Source organism: Danio rerio, chromosome 23 (genome assembly GCF_052040795.2).
Source record: "Danio rerio strain M-AB ecotype USA chromosome 23, GRCz13ab, whole genome shotgun sequence".
Taxonomy (NCBI): domain Eukaryota; kingdom Metazoa; phylum Chordata; class Actinopteri; order Cypriniformes; family Danionidae; genus Danio; species Danio rerio.
The window spans coordinates 30621364-30637170 of record NC_141043.1 but is presented as its reverse complement, the minus strand read 5'-3'; the positions used below and the strand labels follow the sequence as shown (position 1 = coordinate 30637170).

Below are 15807 nucleotides of genomic sequence, written 5' to 3'. Positions count from 1 at the left end.
TTTTTTTTTTAAAGCGCTAGTACTAGTTCTAGTACTTGATGGACAAGATACTAGTATCTAAAAATAAATACTAGTAACATAGATTCTAGTACGGATTATTGATTAAATGTCAAAAAGGCTTGCCATATCATTTCTTCTATTAGGAGTTCCTATTTAATAAAATACATTATTTAATAGTGTCAGATTATTTAATTTATATTTGGGGTAATGTAATTTAATTTAATTTAAAGTAGTATTACTTATAGAAAAATACTTTGCATTCCTCTCTCTCTCTCTCTCTCTCTCTCTCTCTCTCTCTCTCTCTCTCTCTCTCTCTCTCTCTCTCTCTCTCTCTCTCTGTGAAGATGTTTAATGCTCTTTCCTGAGTAAGACCACCGCTTTCATGAGTTCATTCATTGACATTTTTAATGCACACACCAGGATGCGCTTCGATAATATCGCGAGATCTCTGTGTTTCTCCAGCTTATCCCTCGTATATCGCGAGAGCGGAGTGACTTGCGTGAAATTATCCGGTGTCTGTGCCTGAGGTGAGTAGGGATGTTGCAGAACGCTAAAATATAGGCTATGGTTCGTCTAAAATAGATGTGATATTGCTGAAGTAATGTCATATGTTCGATGATATTTACACTGAATACCGGTGTAATTTATTATTTGTCAATATGCAGTCTAGCTCTTGATATAGTAGCATATCTGCGTCGTGACAGAAAAAAAAAGATGCTAGACGTAAAACAGCATCTCTGCCTCCTGACGTGACACGCGCCGCTTTACCATGAGAAGGCAATTTTATCTTATGATTGATAACCATGAGATTCGAGCATCTCTTGCGTTTTCATCAGCAGCCCACCTACAGCATGACATTAGAAAGCATTCCTCATATCAGGCTTTTCTGATCTTAAATGATTGTTTCCATTTGCCTGTTGAAATCATCTGCCTCTGAAAGCTGTATGTGATCAGATCTGGGCTTCGGTAGTTCTGCTGGATTTGAATTGTCATGCAAGTCAACATTTTAGGTTTTCTGGCATTTACTACCCATATGATGTTGATGTCATAACCATTTTATGGAGTATGCATGAGAAACCTTTCTTTTTGACAAACACATCTCATGAATCTGTCCACTTGTGCATCTCAATATGTCAGTCAACACATACATTAAAAAATACTGTATTAGTTGTAATGCAAGTGTTTTAAAAACAGTCACACTTCAAACTGGATTAGGGATCGCATTTTATTTCACTGTCTATATGCAGTGCTTGACTCAATGTTCTATGCACATTTATTTAATCAGTGCATGATGACAGTTATGAGTCATCTGAGATGAATTTGCAGATTAGCGCTCTCACTGTAAGGCTTTTCAGGTTGACCTTACGTTAACATGACATCACTGAAATGTTTGTGCGCTCTGGTTTTCAAGGATTACATTTTTTATGCTCTGGTTACTGCTACATTATTCCTAATACAAAATAGGCTTTGCATTAGTATAAAAGTTACAAATACTTAAAATACTGTAATAAAGTATTTTGTCTTAGGAATTGTACTTCACTAAGTAATAAGTAGTTTTAAAAATGTTTACTTTTACTTGAATTTTCTTTTTGCTGTGCTATTTTCCTTCAACCTGCAGTCATATGTGTTTATTTTTTCTTGGCTACGATGATTCGTTAAGTAGAATAATCAGTGACTTTCATGTTAAATTTCATGTGCCTTTTTTACAATAAAAAAGGTAGAAATAAAAGAAAAGTTAGTCATGTAATTTCTGTCCAATCAAATCGTACAGAAAAGTCAAGACAGATGCTTCATTATAGCAGTGTGAAAGCATTAAAAATCTCCAAGACCACACAAAATCATTACTCAACATTTGTTGTTTATACTGCATGTCACTGATGAGAGGATGAAGAATGCCTCCCTATTTGATCACTGAAATCGCGAAGCGGTCTAAAACCGCAACTAAATACACTACAGAATGTTACGTTTCCAAACACAAGCACAAATTGCATGTATTGGGCTCTATTTTAACGATCTATGAAAAAAGTCTAAAGCGCAATAAGGGTGTGTCTAAATTCAATTTTGCTATTTTAAGGATGGAAAATACGCTCTGCACCTTGGCGCATGGTCTAACAGGGTTGTGCTTATTCTTTTAATGAGTTATGGTTGTGTTTTGAGCGTAATGTGCATTAAACCAATCAGAGTCTCATCTCCCATTCCCTTTAAGAGTCAGTTGCATCGCGCCATGGCACATTAGCTATTTACATGGAGGACTTTGTAAGTGGAAAAACTAAACGCTTCACTATCGAGAAAACAGTTGAACAAACCATCTGCAGTGCGAGGATAAATAACTCCATTCGACTTTTTTACTTTCTCTTTACTTTTACTCTTAATTCCTTCACTTTCGTGGATAAGAAAACGGTGTTGTACGCATTCCACTGAAGACATCTATTAGGCTACATATTTAATTTAGTTTGTTAAGCGCAAAGATTTGTTTCAAAATAATTTTTAAATTCAGTTCTAATTTCCAGCAAACAAAGTTATATCCATACACACGTCCTATTCTAATGCCCCATATGGTGATGCATGCGTCTCCAAAACCTGACAGGTGGACAAATCTAAACTTGTTTTTATTCATTCATTCATTCATTCATTTTCTTTTAGGCTGATTCCCTTTATTAATCTGGGGTTGCCACAGCGGAAGGAACCGACACCTTATCCAGCATATGTTTTACGCAGCGGATGCCCTTCCAACTGCAACCCATTAGTGGGAAACATCCATACACACTCATGCACACACACTAAGAGTGGGCGATATGGAAAAAAATATCTTATCATGATTTTTTGCTAGGGAAATCATGATTCACAATTTTTATTCCAATTTTTTAAGTTATTTTTTAAAGACTATTTTGCAAATTACAAAGGTACAATACAACCAAACTAATGTCCCTATATAAAAAAAAGTACTTTTACTATGTATGTTTAAGAATATTTTATATATGGCGATACGATTTTTCTAAAAAAGTGGATTGCGCAGTAATTTTGATCGTTCACATTAAAATATTGTGTTATCCCACAGCCCTAATCTATACCACATGTCTTTGGACTTGTGGGGGAATCCGAACACGGGGAGAACATGCAAACTCCACACAGAAATACCAACTGACCCAGCCGGGGCTCGAAGCAGTGACCTACTTGCTGTGAGGCATTGTGCCAGCCAGATATTTGTGTGTTGCTGTACATCCTGTGTGTATTAAGCAGTGTGTAAGCAATTGAACTGCATAGGCGCATCACTAACACACTCTGTGCTGGACTTTAGACCTTCTTTTATTTGGTGAATGGTGCAGTCAATTTCAGTTCCTCAAAATAGCAATGCGCCAACAATGGGCCTTAACACACCTCCTTTTTAGACTGCCAAACCCATGAGTCCACAGAATGGTGCAAATGGATTTGCTATTTAAACAACATGGCTCAAAACGTGAAAATTAAGGTTGCGCTGGTATGAAAATAGCAACAAATCGAGCCAAACACATCTTGCACCTTATTTTGCCGGGTGTATGATAGGGCCCTTACTGTTAATGTTTGCAGCACCATCTTGTAGCTTATTAATCAGTGTTTAAAGTGCATAATAAATGTTAAAATATTGCCACAGCTAGATTTTCACCCACTTTTTATATTATTAGGTTATACAGATTTCGTAAATGTATCAGCCTGCTGTTTGTCACATTATCATAAGTGCATAATGTGTTTCACAATAAATTAATGTTATATTTTAAATTTATTTTCCATAAATAGTAAATAATTTACTCACACTTAGAAACAAACTTAAAAGAAACTGGCACTGATGTAAACTATTTTTTGGCAAGTAACGGTCCTTTTACTTGAGTGTGTTTTTTCAGTTTAATTCTGTCTCTTTATGTACCATGTGGCACTTATTGTTTAAGAAATATGAAGTATGAATGTGCCCAGCCGCAGAGATCATAGATCATGTAGTAATCATTTAAATTGCAGAGAGGTTTCTAGAAGAGTTTAAAAGAAGAACATTATGATCTTTGTAAGAGTCAATATGTACTAATGTTATTATGTGATGTTGATGTTCAGAGAGTACAATGTGGTAGCAAATGCTCTTTTGGACGTGGCCAAACCCTAAATTGCAGGTAAGAAAAATTTTATGTTTTAGTAAAAAAAAAATGAATTTTTCCTTTTCATATTGGTAAAGGTTAACCAGCTACCATGGGGAACATTTTTGGCAACCTTTTGAAGAGCCTCATTGGGAAAAAGGAGATGCGGATTTTGATGGTCGGGCTGGATGCAGCTGGAAAGACCACAATCTTGTACAAGCTGAAGCTGGGAGAGATAGTCACTACTATTCCTACTATTGGTGAAACATTTTGTAGAGTTTATATGTTTAATATTGAATTTTTAATGTTTTGTTTTCCTTGTACACAGGACTTGATGTCATGTTTTATGAGTATTGCCAGTGTATAATTTGTATCCCGTTGTGTCTTATGACTAGGTTTTAATGTGGAGACTGTAGAGTACAAGAATATCAGCTTTACAGTGTGGGATGTTGGTGGCCAGGATAAAATCCGACCTCTGTGGCGTCACTACTTTCAGAACACACAAGGTGAGAAGACAGCTCATAATAAATGCACAGACAGTTAAATACACTTAACATCCAAATAGGACTTTGACTGAACAGTCACAAATACACACACACACACACACGCACCACATAAGAGACTTGTTGAAGGTATGAGAACATTTCTTCCTAATTTCAAATAAATTATTATTTTAAAGGGTTTTTTGTTGTTGTTGTTGTTGTTGTTGTTGTTTTTGTTGTTGTTGTTGTTGTTGTTGTTGTTGTTGTTGTTTTCAGAAAAAAATTAAAATGAATGTTTTCATACAGTATGTTGAGATTGAACATCAGGGTTATTCTGTTAAATAAGGATTTCTCAACTCTTCTGAAATTAAAATATTGCAATTGTGTTGTACAAAAAAAACATATTTAAAAAATTGCCACCATTTTTGGCACCAAAAAAAGAAGAAATGTCACAGAATTAAACAGGAATTATGTCATATATCTATAAATTCTTAATCCATAAAAACTGGTGATTGTCAAGTCTTTTTCAATAGCTGTATATACTTACTGTCAGGATTCTGCCACTTCAGTCTTGTTAATTCTTGTTTTGGTCCAGACACTAGTTCTGTCATGTCTTGTATGTTGTGCTCGGCTCGAGTTTTCTCTGTTTAAGCACTCAATTTCTGTTATTGTGTGTCATTTGTATGATCTCGGCCGTGCTCAGGCCTTGCGCCACTTGATGCAAGCGCTCGAGGTCTGGGTGTGCTTTGGGTGCATACTCTCATAATGGTGTTTGTGTTTGTTCTGTCTGCAGCGTGGTGTTTCATTCTCAGTGTCTAGTTGGTTTCGGTTGGCGCTGGGATGAAACATGCACGTTGCAGGTGTGAGTGCATGGTGAGTTTTAATTTATCGTGTACTCGTGTCTTCTGTTGGTGTTGTGTTTAGCACGTGGTACATCTTTACATGTGCCACGTGCTTTTGTGTTCATGTGAACACGCGATTAATGAGTTCTCTCATTGGCTGTGTCTTCTATCCTTGTTTTATGTGAGCACATGGCTTGTGTTGTTTATCTGTGTCGTGCTCTCCTGTTTATTTACTAGTCCCACCCTTCTTGTTAATCCATTGTTAGTTTATTATGTTCACCTGTTTGTTTGTTGGTTGGTTGGTTGGTTGGTTGGTTGGTTTGTTTGTTTGTTTGTTTGCTTGCTAATTATTTCTGTTTATAGTCTCCGCATGTCTGCTGTCCTTTGCCAGTTCATTGTGGTATATCGTCCTGTCCTGTCGTTTCCAGCTCTGTCCAGCCCTGCTCTTCCCTGCCAGCCCAGTTTGATTGTTTTGTTAATGTTTTCCCCTGTGGGGTTGTTTTTGTTGCCTTTTTGTTTTATTTTGTAATTAACCCATATATTTTAAGTTACTGCATTTGAGTTCTCGCTCCCTTTCCCTTCCTGAAAAATAGTTTTTAGAGAAGTACACCAAGGTTGCATTTATCTGATCAAAGATATTGTAAAACACATAAGAATACATCTTCACAGAGCACAAACAGTTCTTTGTAAAGTTTGTAAGATCTTTATAAAGGAACAATTCACCCCAAAATGACAATTTGCTGTTAATTTACTTCAGCTTATTTAGCTCATGTGCAGACGACTTTTTTGTTCAGTACAACATTACAATGATAGTTCAAAAATGAAAATATAAATTTTTGTAACCATTGACCTTCATAATAGAAAAGGCACGTTCTATTGACGTCAGTGGCTACCAGTTTTAAACATTCTTCAAAATATATTCTTATGTCTTCATGACATAATTTTCATATTTGGTGAACTATGCTTTTGAATTTTTTCCTTTTAGCAAAACCATTGTTTCTGTTTTTTTCTGAAATGCTAGTGAACGGCTGTTGGCAAAAGTAAAAAAAAAACACACATACAGCCAACACAAAATTAATACCCATGGCTCCTAGTGATACATTAAGTTTAATAAGCAAAATGATCAATGTGTGTAAGAAACTGAGCATTATTTCAATATCATTACCTCCACAGCCTGTCATGATTAATTTCAAACTTTGGGAATCTGTGAAAAGTCATGCACATTAATTCTGGCTGCCTGTATACATCCTCACATTATTATTAATCTGCTCACATTAGGGATGTGTAAAGGATATTCACTGGATAATTATCTAAATTTAGTCAATTTTATTACAAGTTGTACAACAGAAAATTCCTTGCAGCTTGACATTAGTAAGACGAAAGAAATGTGTTGTGGAACAAAACAAACAAAACATGAACATTTTGTGACTCTTTGCTAATTAATGGGGAGGAAGTTGAACAGGTGAGTTCTTTTAAATATTGAGGTGTGGAAATCAACTTTCTTTTTTGATAAACACTCAGAGAATGTTTTTTTAAAGGCTCAGCATCGGTTGAGTTTGTTGATAAAACAGAAGTTTTGATATTGTAATGTGAAAGGGGATGCTGACAAGGAAGTGCAGATCCAAATGCAGGGTTTTTAATGCAGAGAATGGTCAGGCAAGCAACAATCAACACAGGAGAAAACAGATGTATACGGGCAATCCAGAGTCGTAGTCAATAAACAGGCAGATGGTCAAAAGGCAGACGGCAAACAAACAAAACAAGGGTCAGAACCGGCAAGACAAGGAAAACAAGTCATAATGTTCACAATCAGTATAACAAGACTCAGCAATGTGTGCGTGTTTGAGAGGTGTATTTATAGTCTGTGTAATTAGTCCTGAACAGCTTCAGCTGTGTTTGTTTGCAATCATGGGTATCTAAGCCAGGTGTGTGAGTGGTGCATGACTGGATATGTAGTTCTTTTGCTGGCAGATTTGTAGTTCTCCAGCAATCTGCATGGGCTAGACCGCTGGTGACTGTGACAGATATTAAGAAGAACATTTTGATTTTCTCCTTACATTTTGTCCTTACTTTTATTATTGTTCCTTGGTTTGACGCCCTCTCTGTTAAAAGAAAAAATAAACTTTTAAGGTTGGTAAACGTAGCAAGTAAAATAATTGGTGTAAAACAAACACCTCTCGCTGATTTATTTATAGCAGCGAGAAAAAGAAAAACCTCCTATTGCAGAAGACTCTTGTCATCCTTTACATGGTTCCTTTAAGTTACTGTCTGGTAGACGATATAAAGTCCCTTTAGCAAAAAAAGACATTTAGTCTCACTGCCATTGTTTTTTTAATAGGATTTTTGAAATAGGATTTTTTAAAATAATTGTGTAAGTGTATTTATGTTTTGTTGTTGTGTATGATGTCTAAAGACACATTTTTAACCTCTGTGGAATATACAATAAAGTTTATTGAAATAAATTTAAATGATTACAAATCAACATTTCATGTCCCATGTATTTTGAAGGTCTGATCTTCGTGGTGGACAGCAATGACCGTGAGCGAGTGAACGAAGCCAGAGAAGAGCTGATGAGGATGCTGGCTGAGGATGAACTGAGAGATGCCGTACTCCTCATCTTTGCCAACAAGCAGGCAAGAGCATTCCTAATGATCATTTCTTCATGCTTCTGTGGTGTTCTTCAAATTAGAAACAATTCCCTGGTGTTACATTGCATTGCCATATAGCATGTGCATTAGCTTCATTGAGTTGTTGATAATGAAGAAGTGTCGATGTAGCTGCTGTGTTTTGATGTATGTTTGTGTATTGATGCTGAGGAATGATAAGGGAAGCATCTGTAAGACAGAAAATGTTCCTCAGGCCTGCTTTCTCAGAGTGCTTGTATGTATTTGCAACGTCTTCCAGATGGCAGAGAGGTGAAAGCAGACTATTTTTGGTCTGGATGGGCTCTCTGATGATTTGGAGAGCTCATTGGCGGCAGTGGTTGTTGAGGTCTGCCACTGATGTGTTGAGCAGTTTTGACCACCCGCTGAAGGTCTCTCTGATCTGATGGTGTGCAGCTGCTGTATTATAGTGTGATAGAATAGGTCACAGTGCGCCCAACACTAAATCTCTAAAAGGTTTTAAGTCAATGTGCGCAAAAGATTTTAGACACTGGGTGCTTGTGGGAAAATAAGTTGAAATCTTACATAGTTTGAGAGCTATTTTGTTGATTACTTTATACTTTGTGAGAATAAATTCTGAAGTGTATTAGATTTTTTAATTCCGTGTATACTGTGACATGTAAATAAGTGGGCGTGGCTAACTTACAAGCATGTGCATCAGCATGAGACTGAGGGAAGTGCTGACTGAAGTGCTCGAACTAATGTCACAATTGATTTAGATGAACTGTTTTGGATTATCGACTTGAAAATGAGTAACTTCGTGCACAATATTCCTCAGTACGTTAAATAGTCATTTGGGTAGCACTACAGCCTCTGACAATGCCCGTTCTAATGCCCGTCCAGTGTGTGTGTGTGTGTGTGTGTGTGTGTGTGTGTGTGTGTGTGTGTGTGTGTGTGTGTGTGTATATATTAGTGGTGCACTGAAATGAAACCGAAAAGTGAAAAACAGGAACCAAGGCGGAAAACCAAAACTGAAACACCAAATAAAATATGCCAGTTATTAGTTCATTTGCATTTATAGCATAGGTCTCAAACTTAATTTCTGGAGGGCTGCAGCTCTGCACAGTTTTGTTTCAACCCTAATCAGACACACCCTGATCCAACTAATCAAGGTGTTCAAGACTACTCCTGAATACCTTGAATAGTTGGATTAGCTGTATTTAATTAGGGTTGGGGCAAAACTGTGCAGAGCTGCGGCCCTCCAGAAATTGCGTTTAAGACCTAAGATTTATGGCTTTGACTGTGTACTAATCTTAGTAAAATTAAGGCATTGCAATTGTATAAATTAATATTAAAGATTCAAAGAATAAATCAATTACAAATTATGAAAATATTTGTTTAGCATATTGCAACAATGGGTCATTACGTCTGCATATGGGGACTTCAGACAGATCTCGCTCTCTTGTGTTTGTTTTGGACGCGTTGTTTCGGTGACTTTTGGGCCATTTTCCACAAAACATTTTCAGTATTCGATGCATCCCCAGTATATACAGTTGAAGTCTGAATTATTAGCCCGCCTGAGTTATTAGCCCGCCTGAATTATTAGCCCCCCTGTTTTTTTTTCCCTAATTTCTGTTTAACATAGAGAAAATATTTTTAACAGATTTCTAAACATAATAGTTTTAATAACTCATTTCTAATAACTGAATTATTTGATCTTTGCCATAATGACAGTAAATAATATTTTACTAGATATTTTTCAAGACACTTCTATACAGCTTAAAGTGACATTTAAAGGCTTAACTAGGTTAACTAAGCAGGCTAGGGTAATTAGGGTAATTAATAAGTGATTGTTTAATGATGGTTTGTTCTGTAGACTATCAAAAATATATATAGCTTAAAGGGGCTAAAAAATTTTACATTAAAATAACAAAAATAAAAAATAAAAGCTGCTTTTATTCCAGCCAAAATAAAACAAACAAGACTTTCTTTAGAAGAAAAAATATTATCAGACACACTGTGAAAATTTCCTTTGCTAGTGTTGCATTTGGGAAATATAAAAAAAAGGGAAAAAAATCAAAGAGGGGCTAATAATTTTGACTTCAGCTGTATATATATATATATATATATATATATATATATATATATTGTATTACAAACTGTAAATTTAATAATATTTTACATAAATAGAAAAAAATGACTTTAATATTATGAATAATTTTTGTACATTATAAAATAAACTTAGGGTGACACGGTACCACAGTGGGTAGCAAGTTTGCCCCATAGCAAGAAGTTCGCTGGTTCAAGCCTCGGCTGGGTCAGTTGGCATATCTGTGTGGAGTTTGCATGTTCTCCCCACGTGGGTTTACTCCGGGTGCTCCAGTTTTCCACACAAGTCCAAAGACATGTGGTACAGGTGAATTGAGTATGCTAAAATCGACCGTAGCATGTGAATGCATGTGTGCGTGAATGAGTGTGTATGGATGCTTTTGGTTGCGACTGGAAGGGCATCTGTTGCGTAAAACATACGCTGGATAAGTTGGCGGTTCATTCTGCTGTGGCGACCCCAGATTAATAAAGGGACTAAGCCGAAAAGAAGTTGATTAAATGAATGAATAATACACTTCTTAACATAAAAACATAAACAATTTGATTTATAACACAATTAAGTTCAATGTCGAGTAGTACACCAGTGAAGTTGCTTGCAGCTGCTTTTGCCTTGATTTACTCGCTGTTGTCTTCTACAATGTCCATTTGATTCATTCCCACATTTAATTTCAGTTTGTTTGTTTTTTTGGCAAAAGGTTACGTTAAATAAAATATGACCATCTGTTAAATTCGTTTCCCCCAACCATCATTCTCCCTCTCTTGTCAGATGGGATGGCTGGCCAAATAAGTTACCATGGGTAACACAAGTCTGAAAAAATCACTAGAAAGCTAATTGAATAAAAGAAAAAAAATGTTAAGTTAATTTAATTATTTAAGTATTTAAATTTATTTATTATAACCCTAGATTTTTACGTCAACTTCCAATCACCCTTATCCTTAAGCAACTGTCCATTAATCTGCTTCTGAAACTCTAAAGACAGTTAGTGGGCATGAAGTTGCAAAGTTAGATCAACAGAACGCCTAAAGAGAAGCATCAAAATAATGTGTCTATACTGAAGAGACTGCATTATGTGTATCCATAGTAAGATATATAGTTGTGTATGTTTCTGTCTCACTGCACAGGATCTGCCAAATGCCATGAATGCTGCAGAAATCACTGATAAGCTTGGTCTCCACTCCCTACGCCATCGTAACTGGTATATCCAAGCCACTTGCGCCACCAGTGGAGATGGTCTATATGAGGGTTTGGATTGGCTGGCCAACCAACTCAAGAACAAAAAATGAGGCAGTCTGGATCCAGGCAGAACCGGTAGGAGCGGAGCACCTGAGTGGAAGCTCAACAGGGAGCACCAATGGTTTCCAAGTTTCTTTCATTCTGTTTACAAGCTGAGGCCAATGGGAGTTGGGTCATCCCAGACAGTGTATCCCCTCACTACACCCCAAATAACAGATCTGTGAGAAGATTGGGGTAGAACCCATAATTCATGCTCATATTTATTAGCAAAGATAGATAGATAGATTCTCATGTGATTTAAACATCTCAGTTTCTCGTGTCTGTACACTGTATAAAAGACAGCACTGGGAGCGAAGGAAAAGCTTTTACTTATATGACTACTATGGGAGTAACTCTTAAATGCAGGACATTTAAACTAGATTACTGCACTGATAGATGAGAAACTTGTTGATTCAGTTTCCTAAAAATATTTAAATAAAATCGAGTGTAATAATATTCAGAAAAAAAAAGTTTTTTTTGGTAAAGTGGTGTTGTTTTGCTACTGAAAAATTAAATAAAATAGAATTGCATTGTAAGTTATTATTAGCATTTCAGCCAGATTTCATGACTGTCAATGTTACAGAGTGGTTGTGATGCTCTTATTGCATGTATCTACATAATAAAGGTTAAAGTATACTTAGTGTTTTACATGTACAGATGCAATGCTTTTCAAGGAAACTCCTTATGATAGGCTCACAGGCTCCTGTCTTAATCCACTCAAACAACAGCTTGTCAATGTGGGTGTCTGTCTTTGTCTTTGGTAGTTTGTTGTTCTGCCACATCTGTTTCTTTTCCAATTGTTTTCATTTTTAATACCTTGTGGCCAAATTTCATATGGCACACTTCTGGTAAACAAATAAACATACATTGTCTCATCCATTAATTTGGCTTTCCGAAAATAGAGTTAACTTGTTAACAAAGGTTGGGCACACCTCATTTTGTCTCCTTAACCAATCACCTACTTCCAAAAACTTATTTGAGGCAGACCAGCCCTCTAGTTCTGTTCTTCACCCCCCCTAACTCTATTTTTTTGCTTCCCATTCACAATCCTATAACCATCTTTTCACTCCTAGGTTGAATCCGGGGGGTCCAATTACTCTATTAAAATTTTACAGAGATGGTACCCCCACTCTGAGTCTTTGGGCGTTACCGCAGGACGCCCGATCAACCTATCTACCTGTTCACTGTTTATCCTTTTACTTCTCTTCCCCTTCATCCCGCTGTTCTCTTACCCTCCCCTTTATCCCTATATCCCTACAATAAAGTTTTGCTTAAAGTGTGGCGTGGTCCATGTCAATGAACTTGCTTGTAAATGCTCCATTTGCAGGTGTTCACCTTTTTAGTTCAACACACTTTCGACAAACACTTCTGTAGTTTTTGTCAAAAGGAGCTTTCGCAAGCACCTGAAAGCTGAAAGCTAAAATGATGCACGTAACACCGTATGACGTAAACAGGGTATGACTAAACAGGCATGCATACATGACGGCCATTGTAAAGCAACAAGACTGAGTGGACTTGATGTGTGCCAATTTTGATTGGGTCGGAGGCATGCATTGAGCAAACTGTTACTCGACATTAAAATCTTTGAAACGTCACAAAATTGTGGACTCAGTGAGAGACTGCGAGGGGCTATGATGTTATTTGGGATTGAGCTGGGATTTGGGATTACAATGGCACAAAGTGGATTCCAAGAAGGCTCATGAAAACATATGATGAATGGGCCACCATACTGTCTTATAGACTTTGCCTACATGCACACATTTTTTAAAGTGGATATGAATTGGTATGTTTGGCAGCGAGATTCTGCCCACTATTAAAACCTGTCTTATGTCACAAAAGTATGGACTTAAAAGACGACTGCAGAGGTTTAGGGTGCATTTTAGAATTGGCCCTCAGGACAGACTTGGCAGATGTGCACCTTAAGGTTACATTGTGGCCACAAATGTGGCTGTTTGTGAGCACACTTATGAAAGCCTGAATGAAGAATGAGACACCCTACAGTCTTGTAGACTTAACAGAAACATAGTCCTTAAGTCCCCTAAGCAAACATGAAGTGTGCCAATTGGGATTGGGCCTAAGACAGTCTCAGAGCATACTGCTACCCAACAGTCAGAAGTGCATAAAGCCGCCTCAAAGAGATGTGTTTTGTGAGTGCCCTTCTGAAAGCAGAAATTATGAACTGGACACACTACAGTCTCATGGACTTAACAGACACAGAATCCTTAAGTCTGCAAGACCCCAATTTGGAACCGGGCCCGCCTGGGACATTCTCTGACTCAGAGGAAGACTACAAGAGTTTAGGGTGCTATTTGGGATTGGGTCTCAGTGCAGACCCATAGAAAGCTAACTGTAATTACTTCTGAAACCTCGTGGTACTAACAGACAGACAATCTGAAGATCCAAAAAATGTAGAAGAGATCCAGATATTCCTCTCATTGGTAGCCTATGAGTCGATCTTAATGGGATAACCTGGAAAAGTTTTTGTTTTCAGGAAGTCAGGGCAGTACAGGTGGCAAAACTATAATGTTAATGGGGTATATGCATATAGAGTTTTTCAGCCACCAATAAACTTACAGTAAAAGGTTTATGAGATATCAGGAGCAGCAACTCCATTGAAAATACCCTGATCAAATAAATTTCCATATTTTAAAGACATGTCGCAGAACAACTTATTTAAATGTAGTGATTATTATCCGGTCTGAGACCCGCTTTATATGGTATATCAATCAGGCAGTGAAGATCACTGATTTTTAAAGAAACCAGATCTTAAACGTAGTAATTTTGTAATGGCATGACAGTTTCTCGGAAGCACTTGAGCTGACTTACTGAAAATTAAAAGTCATTGTGTGCATACCCCATCCCACCAATTTAAGTGGTACTAAACTGCAGTGGAAATGCTAACCGGAGCCTACCAAAACTAAAGCGAGTCATACTGTGCAGTGGAAAAGAGGCTAAAGACCATGTGTCTGCAAGACCCCAAATGAACATAAATTGTGCCATTTGGAATTGGGATTGAGACAGTCTATGAGTGGATTTTCATCGAACAGTCAAAGTGAACCTTTGAAAGTGTTTTTTGTGATTGAGTCTCAACGCGGGCAATCGGGTTCACTCTTATGAAAGTGAATTAAAATCTGACACCTTTCAGCCTCTTGCACTTAACAGATACAAACTCCATGAGTCAGCAAGAACACATAAAATCATATCAAACTGGACCTGAGGCTTCCCCTGCACAGACATCAATCAAAGCCACATTACATCTCGAAAGTATGGACTGTGAAAGGATTTATGGTGTCAATTAGGATTGGACACTCTCCTGAAGACATTATGATACGAAAATTCAATTGTGCGTCAGACACAATGAACACATTTTACTGTATAAAACACAAGTTAGATTTTGAGCTTTGTCCAGTGTCTCAGCACAGGTTGCTGAGCAAGCTTCAGTCAGTACTGTTTGTAAACCGATACACGAAGGGGCTGTCTGTACATCAGAGTCTTGGCACGGATACTGTGCCACAATTAAATAGCACATTGTTCTGTCTACAAGAAGTGTTTCTTTTGTGCTCACTACCCAAACAGCTGTTCCGCTGAGGCTAAATGCGTTTGTTTCTTTGACTGTATCCACTTCTCTTGCATGCTGTTCGTCTTGTTGTGCCGTGTAGACAAGCTCCCTGAATGTCATTGCATTTATTTTTTGCTAGTGTTGCATGGGCAAATCTGAAAAGAAAAACAAAGATCTGATATATGGGCTGTGTTTACAGTAGTGCGTTTTCATTTTTAAATGTCGTTTTAGACTGAAAACGTTCCTCATCCAGACTGCCGTTTTTCAATTGTTTTTCAGAAACAATCTCTGTCCACACACTACAGCCTAAAATGCACGATATGTGACTATTCACATTCATTGGGCATGTTTTGCCAGTATCCATCATTGTAGTGGTTGCATTATGGTGATATCAGAGGTTCTTGACCAGTCAGGGAACAATACACAATAGTCTCGAAGACCAGTTAGAGCATTTATAGAAAGCCCTGCCTCAGTTTTCAAAAGTATGTCAGTCCATCCTAAAACAAAACTAAAAACAGAGTCTTCAGCAGTTTTAACAGAGTGTTAGTGGGGTCTTAAAAAGTATTAAAAGTTGATAAGTCAATTATGAGAAAAAATGGCTGTTAAAAGATATTAAACATTTTAATAAAGTTTTTACGAGGTCTTCAATTTTGTTCAAGCGTTTTTCAAAGTGTTTGACTCCTAAAAAGTATAAATATATTTATTTCCATCCTAATATTAACAACGGCGTGCTTGATTCATGGGATTGGTTCAGGCAGGGACGCGTCCAGCCAAGATTCTCCGTCCGGGTGATGTGACGTAATTTGTGACAAACGTGAGAAGGTGATGTGGCGCTTTCC

The 15807-nt window shown here is 37.2% G+C and overlaps 1 protein-coding gene across 2 annotated transcripts; it reads left to right on the top strand.

Moving 5' to 3' along the window:
• The first annotated feature begins 501 nt into the window (after positions 1–501).
• On the top strand, positions 502–12688 carry arf3a (ARF GTPase 3a). 2 transcript variants are annotated; one of them, XM_087305573.1, is made up of 5 exons: positions 502–2903; positions 2944–4360; positions 4496–4606; positions 7933–8057; positions 11259–12688. In XM_087305573.1, exons 2-5 carry the CDS (start codon positions 4213–4215, stop codon positions 11418–11420), a joined length of 546 nt encoding a protein of 181 aa, XP_087161699.1. In that variant the 5' UTR covers positions 502–2903; positions 2944–4212; the 3' UTR covers positions 11421–12688. The 2 variants fall into 2 exon arrangements, with proteins under 2 accessions (XP_087161699.1, NP_001003441.1); NM_001003441.1 differs by having other exon boundaries at positions 510–527; positions 4199–4360; positions 11259–12292.
• The last annotated feature ends 3119 nt before the right edge of the window (positions 12689–15807 follow it).

Coding starts and splice junctions, on each gene's coding strand:
- arf3a (XM_087305573.1), top strand. CDS start 4,213: ATGGGGAACATTTTTGGCAACCTTTTGAAGAGCCTCATTGGGAAAAAG. Junction 4,361..4,495: donor CACTACTATTCCTACTATTG/GTGAAACATTTT, acceptor TCTTATGACTAG/GTTTTAATGTGGAGACTGTA. Junction 8,058..11,258: donor TCATCTTTGCCAACAAGCAG/GCAAGAGCATTC, acceptor CTCACTGCACAG/GATCTGCCAAATGCCATGAA.